The 10,523-nt window shown below is 39.8% G+C and overlaps 1 protein-coding gene across 3 annotated transcripts in view; it reads right to left on the bottom strand.

Annotated features, from left to right (window-relative positions):
• Nucleotides 1-10,523, bottom strand: part of lamb3 (laminin subunit beta 3) — a 23,248-nt gene extending 12,725 nt beyond the window's left edge. The window contains exons 1-3 of one of the 3 annotated variants that reach the window (XM_042089833.1): nt 9,500-10,523; nt 2,629-2,672; nt 2,180-2,334 (exon numbers count right to left, since the gene is read on the bottom strand). In XM_042089833.1, the coding sequence (XP_041945767.1) occupies nt 2,180-2,334; nt 2,629-2,672; nt 9,500-9,525 (225 nt within the window). In that variant the 5' untranslated portion in view covers nt 9,526-10,523. The other 2 variants (XM_042089835.1, XM_042089834.1) reach the window with 2 other exon arrangements.

Raw genomic sequence — 10,523 nt, 5'->3', positions numbered from 1 at the left:
AGAACTATTTTGGAAACCCCATTTGCCAAAGGCTTTGGAGAGCTGTGACATATTTTGTCCATGTCTCTACAGCAGTGTTTCTCAAACTTTTTCAGACCAAGGACCACTTAACCAATAAAAAAAACCTCACGGACCATCTAGCTAAAAAAACAAACAAACGGTAGACTTCAACACAGTAGGCACAGTAGGCCTACACAGTAGGCCTACTCACTGAACCACCTTGCTTATTGTATTTGCACCTTGCTTATTGTGTCAGAAGAACCATTTAAACTGGCGTAGCTTACATAAGCAGTGTTGCAGAACTGTCTGCATTTTCCATACAATTTGGTTCAATATTGCAAAAATTGTACCACGTCTGCTCGCGGACCACTTCTCTTTGAGAAACACTGCTCTACAGCTTGTCCGCGCTGACTAAGCAAATCCAACTAGACATAAGGGTGACCTTAGGGCTTACCTTACAATAATAGCTAGGTCAGATCTCATTTAGTTTAGTAACACTGTATTTACAATGCTGTGCAAAGATCAAATTACCATAATTTACAGAGCAGACACTTTTAATCCAAAGCAATTTGGGGTTAAATGCCCAGCTCCTTAACCACTATGCTACCACCACCCATGTATACCAATGATTCCACGCTATCAAAAGCGAATACGTCATTTGGTGGATTCCACAAAAATCGATGGAACCATCTATTTAAAGTCTTATAATAATCCAAGCCTGGTTGGTTTGCTGTTTCACAAATGGGGAAATCCAATTGCCTCATATTGCCATTCTGTATGGTCTCTGGATGTTACATCCCTGATTAAAAAAGAGCCACAGAGGGGAATTCTGGCATTTGTAAACACAGATGGTGTTTCTGTAAGCTGTCTTGTGTGTGGCATACAGATGGGATTTCACATCGTGCAATGTTTCACCGCTAAACCCCTCCATAATGCCTAGAGCATAGATTTAATGGCATGTTGTCTAGTTGAATGTGTAAAGTCAGCGAAGCCACAATGATCATTATTGATAATCAGCAAGTTATGCAAAAACTCTTTCTCACACACATGAAAATATGCATGGTTTTAGGGCACACACACAAGACTTTTAGGGGCAAACTCATAACTTATGAAGGTAGGGCTGATATATAGACACACGAGTTGTCTTGCTTTCAGTGACTCTATTGACAGTCATACAGTGAGTATAGCATCAGGATTCCTTTAGCTAGTGGTGATGTGCTGAGGACCAGGGTCTGACCAGTGCAGACATGTCTGTGTCTATAAACCCTATCTACCACACCCAGTCACTAGGTGGGGCACACCTGAAAAGCCCTTGACAACACCATAACTCCGCAGATGCCCATTTCTGTACACTGTGCATGGCACCAGGCCAAGGATGGGCATGTGTGGAGCCCTGAACTCCAGCTGTTGTTTGTTATGCATAATTAGACCTAAAAGCGTGCATGTATCTTTTTCTCTATCAGTTGCAGACTGGATACTGACAGCATCTGCATTGTCTATCCACCCTCTCTTTCACTGTAAGTGCCAATTGAACTCAACTTTGGTCAGAGACAACAGTTGCATCATATGCCATTGGCTCAAGATTCAGTTTCATGATATTTCAACCAGCACATTGATGGCCTGTTCAAACATTGCCCCTCGTCCTCCCTCTTGCCTTCAACTTTCTTGTTTGCACTGGCCTGCATAGTCAACAGTTTATTTGTTGTTGTATATTAATCAAATATTGATTTTGACTCTGTGTACTGTAAACTCCAAGAATTGTAACAAAAAAAAAAAAAAAAAAAAAAAAAATAATAATAATAATAATAATAATAATAATAATAATATAAAGAAACAAATGTTTAATTTTGATATTGGATGGAATGGATGGAATATTCCTCAAACCAGTCATTTGTCATGCAGGGTCTCACTGGTCGAAGGATTTCTGCGGCACCACATACATTGGGTGTATTTCCACCCACATAAGCAAAAAGACGTTTTAAATCCCTGCACAAGCCTTTGTTTCAGGAGTTAAGCATTTTGGTCGTGTGACCATTGTTTTGATAAAGGTCACACACAAAAACTAAGCTTCTTGAACTGATCCAAAGCCTTAAGGATTTTCATTAGACTTCAAGCGAGTCCCATACACAACCAGCAACTAGACAGCACTGAACAGCTCTTTTGAAAAATCAGCGCTTACCTGTCCATAAGGTGTGCAGAAGACCTCAGTCCCCGTGAGTCCACAGGTGGAGGTGGCGTGGAGCTGCTGCTCACGTCCGATGAGCAGATCTCCCATTGGGGGGTAGCAGGCTCCCCTGGAGCAGTCCTGCTGGGCGAGGCAAACAGCAGCCAATGCTGGGGGAAGATACAGCGGGTTAGATGAAGTCAAATATATATTCAAAATGGACTATACGGTTTCAGAGAATAATAGGGCAGGAAGGTTCGAGGAAGGCTTGAAAACTGATGAAACTGAACATTGCTATGAGATTTTGAATTGAAGTCATTTCATACATTTAATACTGAATAACTATGCACAAACCCCTGAGTTTTAGTTTTATCTAAACTAAATGAGTGAATGAATGAATATACTGAAAAGGCAATAGAATGGAACGTAATCATCAATGAATAGCAATTTGTGAACATTCATACCTGCCACTTGTAAAAGAATCCATGTCTTCATCATAAGCAAAATCCTTTACAGAAAAATCAAAATTAAGATCACATACTGCACATCACATATTACATTAGTGATAATATACTGCTGGATGCAATATTTGCAAACATGCTATGTTCTAGCATTTTCCATTAATTTTCATATACAGATATTTAAAAGTAATGGCATTACAGCTAAAGGTCTTAGTCTACTCAGCTTATAAAGTAGATGGGTAACATACCAGTAATAAAATCCTTGTGTCACGATAGTTCCAGTGAAAATCTCGGAAAACAATTGCTGTGTTAGTCTGTGAGTACTCCTATTTATGCCCTGGCTCACCTGTGCTGAGTGAGGTGTGTGTCAGAGAAGTGTTGGAGAAACACACCCTTCCATGCTGCTGCCACACCCTTCACGACGTGAATCAACACACAACATACACACTCACACACACACCGCAATACATCCGCACTGTAACATATCTGGAATTTCACAGAAATAGGGGGGGAAAACGTCTCTGAACCAGTCTCTTTCTCTTTCTGAGGACAGCCATCTGTAAAATCTATATTTTTAAAACAAATGACAATGATCACAATGAATCACCACTGTCATCTGATTCTTTCAGTTTTAGTATGGACAGATACACATATAGCAAATTACATTTAAGACTTCGCAAACCCATCTGTGTACACACAATTAAAACACTGATAAAATTCCCACAATATTCCCCATAATCATATTTCCACAGTTTTGTCCACAGTTCTTTGATGTTGATAGCATGTGAGATGCCACGTCTAGGCTGATCTGGGGCCTGGTTTTAGGATAGATAAGTGGACTTACACAGAACTCCAGCAACACAGTTAGTCTTCCATGAACACCAATATACATGTAGGTCTTCTAAGTCCACTGTGGTATAAGCTGCTTAAGTGAAATGACAAGTGAAAATGAAGATGGATTTGGGAACAAAGAATGATGAACCACAGCCAGTTAACTTTAAGACCTTAATTATCTTAATGGAGGAGATGTACTGACATGTGTTACTACAGTACAGCTTATTCTTTCTGCTACATCATGTGTAAACTAAATCCATACATTCCTGTGGAATGTCAAATATACATAACTGGAGGCAGAGGAACCATAGAGACTGTAAAGACAGATCAGAGGCTGAGACTTAGACGTCCACACCCCTTTGCGTGTGGTACCCGCTGCATCATATCCCATGTGTAATAAACCATGTAGCCCCAGGCCATCGATTCTGTGTACTGTTTTTCTCCATGCTGGTTTGACTAACGCCACAGTCTAAGGTGTGTTTCTGACTCACAGCTGTCTGCGCAAACACACACACACAACCTCAGACAGGCCTGGACACGCCCATGGTGGTGCTGTGAAATATTTCCAAGGACGCCAAACTGAAGCATGCTCTTACAGAATTGAGCCACAAACCTCAACTCGTAGCACAAACTCAAGTCATCACTTTTATAAAGAACAAAGCACACACAGGAATGTCATTGGAAGGACAATGAAGTGATTTTTGAGTTTGTTTATGTGAATTGACACTGACAACAATTGTATGGATTGACATATTCAACCACTGTACACAATATGCCAAGAGGAGTACCATTACACAGAGGTCTAAACTTCTCTGGAGTGCTTTTCACAGACACCATCTTTTCCGTTTTCTCAATCATTTCTTAGTCACTCGGCTTCATGGTGTTATCACATGTTATGCAGGTCTTACTCAGCACAAACTGCTATTGTTTGTACAATGGCCAGCAACATCTTATCACTGAAGGGCATTCAACACTGAGCTGGCTCAGTAGCTCTGCCAAAAATACCACTGTGCCATGTTTATAGTTACATACTGTATATTTGCTTCCAATTTAAGCAGCCAGGACTGTGTATGAACTAGGACGTTTTTCCTTTTCTGAAAATAAAACTGTAATCACACTCAATCTCTCTGATCACAGTATACCCTTTTAGGATGACTGTGGGTGATTGGGAATCTCCAATCACGTGTGTGTGTGTGTGTGTGTGTGGGTTTGTATTGAAGACATGTCTGACCCAGTAGTAATTCAGAAAGGTCTATACAGGCATGGGCTAAGTTTACCAAGATCAGGGGTCAATTTGGGGAAATAGTTCATATCTAGACTAATAAAAGGCTACTGATTTTTATATAGATAGATAAATAGATAGATTCTATTTGATACCTTGGAAGACAACATACAGTGCATACGGAAAGTATTCACAGTGCTTCACTTTTTCCACATTTCGTTATGTTACAGCCTTATTCCAAAATTGATTCAATTAATTTTTTCCTCAAAATTCTACACACAATACCCCATAACGACAACATGAAACGGAAATATAATATGTACATAAGTATTCACAGCCTTTGGTCAATACTTTGTTGTGGCACCTTTGGCAGCAATTACAGCCTCAAGTCTTTTGGAATATGAAGCCACAAACTTGGCACACCTATCTTTGGCCAGTTTCGCCCATTCCTTCTTTACAGAACCAGAACCTCTATAAAGTTGAATGGGGAGCGTCGGTGCACAGCCATTTTCAGATCCCTCCAGAGATGTTCAATGGGATTCTGGGCTCTGGCTGGGCCACTCTATAGGACATTCACAGAGCTGTCCTGAAGCAAAGCTTAAGGTCGTTGTCCTGTTGAAAGATGAACCGTCGCCCCAGTCTGAGGTCAAGAGCACTCTGGAGCAGGTTTTCTTCCAGGATGTCTCTGTTCATCTTTCCCTCATTCCTGAATAGTCTCCCAGTTCCTGCCGCTAAAAAACATCCCCATAGCATGATCAAAGATGGTTGATTACGAAGATACTTCATGAGAGGCCATTTCCTGTCCCTGGAAATTTCTGCAAATAGGGTAGCAGTACACGCCCCCGCACATTTATGCAGTGATCGGGCTCTCTTTTTAACATTGAGGTCTATGGCAGAATCCAAGAATTTCCCAGAATTTGTCAAAGCCTTATTTTTCTGAGCAATGGATGCACATTTCGGACACGGCATCATGATCTCCAAACACTCCTCCCTATTTCAGTAGAATGTCGTGATAGTATGACCCTCCAGTCGGGAGAAAATCAACATTAATGAAGGTGTAGGCTACACCAAGTTTATTTTGTAGGCCTACTCCGGCTTGTCTGGCGTGGAACCGAAGTGTTCAAACGTAAGTCATACGTCAGTGACACGCCCCTGTGCAGGCGGGAACTGAACCAGAGCCTGTCTCTGACTGAACTCCACTTTGCCCTCATAGACATGAACTAGGACGACCCATCTTGCTACACATTCATTATCTTTGGCATGATGCTGCCACCATCATGCTTCACTGTAGGGATGGTATTGGCCAGGTGATGGCTACCATGTGCCTTTTACTAAGGAGTGGCTTCCGTCTGGCCACTACCATACAGGCCTGATTGGTGGAGTGCTACAGCGATGGTCGTCCTTCTGGAAGGTTCTTCTCTCTCCACAGAGGAGCTCTGTCAGAGTGACCATTGGGTTATTGGTCACCTCCATAACTAAAGCCCTTCTCCCCCGATCACTCAGTTTAGAGGGACGGCCAGCTCTAGGAAGAGTCCTGGTGGTTCAAACTTCTTCCATTTACGGATGATGGAGGCCACTGTGCTCATTAAGAGCAGCAGACATTTTTCTGTACCCTTCCCCAGATCTATGACTCGAGACAATCCTGTCTCAGAGGTCTATAGACAATTCCTTCGACTTCATGCATGCACTTCTTCTTCTTCTTCTTCTTCTTTTTTATATGGCGGGTCAACCAGCTTTTTGGTGCATTACCGCCACCATCTGGACTGGAGTGTGGATCAAATGGTCATCCTACACTTTCCTAAATTCTTTTAAATAACCCAGTTACCTTCAAAAAATAAAACAAAAAGGAAAAACAAATTTCACCTGATTCTCTTTGCAGTATATCATTCAAATTTAATGTCATCTGGATTTCACCAAGTTGTGAGATAAATCTTTGTCTGGCTTGATGGTACTCAGGACAAAATATAATTACATGCTCTATGGTCTCTTGACTATTACAATATTCACACATTCCATCAACATGCTTTTTCATGGTAACTAATGTTCTGTTTAATCCTGTATGTCCTAGCCTCATTCTGGACACCACATCTTCTTCTTGCTTACTTCTGCATGTATTCCTGCTCCTCCCCACCTTTCCTTGAATACTATGCAGGTGTCTTCCAGACTGTTCGTTATCCCATACAAATTGCCATTTTTCATTTATTTTAGCTTTGATTATACTTTTGACTTCAGCTTTGCTGTATTTAATATTCAACTCTATATCAGACTTCCCTGCTGCTTTCTTTGCACATTTATCTGCTAATTCATTACCTCCTACACCTATATGAGCTGGTACCCATATAAATGTAGTACTAATACCAGACTTAAGCAGATTGTTGGCTAATTGCATTACTTCATATACTATGTCCTGTCTAGACTCAGAGTGACAACGTTTAAGGCTTATTAAAGCTGAGCTAGAGTCTGACGCAATCACAGCTTGCTTAGGTCTATTGCTCTCTACCCACAATAAGGCCATCCATATTCCTATAATTTCTGCTGTGTATACAGCTAAATCATCATTGATTCTCTTTCCAGATTCAATGTTTAATTGAGGGATAACATAAGCAACTCCCATTTTCTTATCAGTCTGCTTAGATGCATCAGTATATAAAATGACTGCTTCTTTATATTTGCTCGCAATGTAACTCTGGACCCTGTAATGATCCACTTCAACATCCTTCTTTTCCTCTAATAAGCCCAAGTCTACTGGAACCTCTGACATCAGCCAAGGAGGAACAACAGGATATGCCACTGTAGGGCTTATTTCAAGAGCACTGATTCCCATATTTATTACCTTTTGTTTTATTGTCCAACCAAAACTTTTAATAAGGTAACTCTCTCTCTCTTGACACTGCCATAAGACTGATTGACTCATGTGTTTTTCACTATGACCCCTTAGATTTGTCCAATACACAAGAGACAACTGGTCTCTTCTAAGATAGAGAGGCATCTCTCCCATCTCTACCTGGACTGCTGCCACTGGCGTGGTCTTAATTGCCCCACAGCATAGCTTCAAACCTTGGTTCTGAATTACATCTAGTTTCTTAAGTGATGTTTTAGCAGCAGACCCATACACTACACACCCATAGTCAAATACAGATCTCATCAGCCCTGTATAAATGGCTTTTAAAGCAGGTCTACTTGCTCCCCATTCAACTCCACGCAGACACCTCATCACATTCAACACTTTCTTGCATTTCTCAATATTTTTTTGTATATGCATTGTCCAAGTTAATCGTTTGTCAAACCACATTCCTAAATATTTGAAGAATTCCACTCTTTCTAAATCTGCCCCAGATAATTTGATTTTAACATCTACATTTATTTTCTTCCTAGAGAAGAATAAAGTCTTTGTTTTATCTATTGAGATCCTAAACCCCCATTGAAGGGCCCATTCTTGGACTCTGTTCACTGCCTGTTGCATCTTACCCACCACAAAATCTATATTTCTTCCTTTTTTCCACATTGCTCCATCATCTGCAAACAATGCCACCCCAACTGAATTTTGTATGTCTTTAAAAATATCATCAATCATTATTGAAAATAATAGTGGACTAACAATACTTCCTTGTGGGACACCATTTTCCACACTGTATTGCTCACTTAATTCTCCATTTATTTTAATTTGAATTGTTCTATTAGACAAAAACCCTTTAATCCATTGGAACATCCGTCCCTTTATTCCCAATATTTTAACCTTTATCAGTATACCTTCTTTCCACAACATATCATATGCCTTCTCAATGTCAAAAAACACTGCCACTACATTTTCTTTGTTCACTTGAGCCTTCCTTATTGTATCTTCAAGGCATACAATGGGATCCATGGTGCCTCTACCTTTCCTGAATCCACTTTGATAACGACTCATTAATCCTTTCGTTTCAACCCAATATGTAAGCCTGTCATTAATCATCCTTTCCATAGTTTTTCCCATCTGGGATGTTAATGCAATAGGTCTATAGTTAATTGCTATTTTAGGATCTTTCCCAGGTTTCCTAATAGGAATAATTATAGACTCCTTCCATGTTCTAGGAATACAGCCATCTATCCATACTTTATTATATAGACTTAACAAAACTTCCTTCCCCTTATCACTTAAGTTCTCCAACATGGAATAGCAGATTTTATCCATCCCTGGAGATGACTTACCTAATTTACTTAATGCCTTATTGAGTTCAGATTTCGTAAATAACATATCCAATACCCCTTCTTCGCTATCCTCAATGTCAAACACATTGCGATATTTTTCAATTGTAACTTCTCTACCTCTTTTTTCTTCTTGATTTAAATTCCCTGAGCTGTGCACCTTGGCTAATGTTTTAGCCATAACCTCTGCTTTTTCCTTATTATTGGTGATCGTTCTTTGCCCCTCAACCAACACTGGGTATCCATATTCCCTTCCATTCCCTTTCATTTTTTTAATCATATTCCAAACTCTCTCCACTGGAGTAGTTCGACCAATAGAGTCACAGAACTTTTTCCAATGATCTTTTTTAGCTTGTCTTATTGTTTTCCTAACTATTGCCGGAGATCTTTTATATTGAACTAAATTCTGAAAATTATGTGTTCTTTTTAACGCTCTATTTCTACCTTTAATTGCTTCCTTACATTCTGTAGACCACCATGGCACTATTTTAGTTAACGTCTTAGGCTTAGTTTTTGGGATTGATACTCCTGCTGCAACAATTATTCCACTGCCAATTTCATTACACAATTTCTCAATATCCTGATTTTTATCAATAGATAGTAACAATTCATCACTTACTTCTCTATACTTACCCCAATCTGCTTTTCCTAAAATCCATCTCTCTTCTCTTATGTCATGTTCATTTCTTCAAATCCCCACACCAGATAATTCTCCCTGTCAAATCCTTCCAAATATCCTCCAGTTGCCTTATCTCCACTTGTCTACATGGGTTATAAAAGTTTATAATTGTCACATTATCTTCATTTGTCCATACTTCTGTAGCAATGTATTCCAAGTCATTCCCCCTCTTTACCTCTCTATACTGAAGTCCCCTTTGTATAAAAATTACAACTCCTCCTCCTTTACCTATTTCCCTATCCCTTCTTATAGAGTCATACCCCTTTATTACAAAATCCAACCTAGGCACTAGCCAGGTTTCTTGTATACAAATAATATTAGGTTTCTCTTGTAAATTTTCAACATATTTTTTGAATTCTTGGCCGTTTGCAATTAAACTCCTAGCATTCCACTGAAGTATAATTAAAACCATTATACAGGCCCACTCCATGACTGTGATTGTTGTGTTTCATCATTAAGAATATCTCTTACTCTTTCCCAAGGCATTCCCTTTGCATCCAGGTATTTTTCAGCTGACTTTACAATTATTTTAATTCTTTCAGTTCTACTAGTGGTCTGTGCTGAGCAATTGATCATCTCAGCCATGAATAGCACAAAATCACCTTTACTCACAATCAACGTATCTTCTTTTAGTTGATCACACTTTACACATTCCTTTACATCTTTAGTCCCATCCTTTATTGTTTCTACCGGTACACCTACACCTCTTGGGACTTTCTTAGTTGCCTCTGCATAGGAAACCCCTTGGACTACTTTAATTCGCTGTACCTCCTGCATTCTTTTGTTAGCCTCACAACCTCCATATGCTGCACTATGTTCTCCTCCACAGTTGCAACATTTTAGTTTTGCCCCTTCTTCACACTTTCCATATTCATGTTCACCACTACATTTGCTACATCTTTGTTTGCCCTTGCATATCGCCGCTACATGCCCATATCTTTGACATTTAAAACACCGCAGTGGTGGAGGAATGTAAAC

Source organism: Alosa sapidissima, chromosome 4 (genome assembly GCF_018492685.1).
Source record: "Alosa sapidissima isolate fAloSap1 chromosome 4, fAloSap1.pri, whole genome shotgun sequence".
Lineage (NCBI taxonomy): Eukaryota > Metazoa > Chordata > Actinopteri > Clupeiformes > Clupeidae > Alosa > Alosa sapidissima.
Note: the sequence above shows the minus strand (reverse complement) of the source record. Positions and strands in the feature narration are given on the sequence as shown.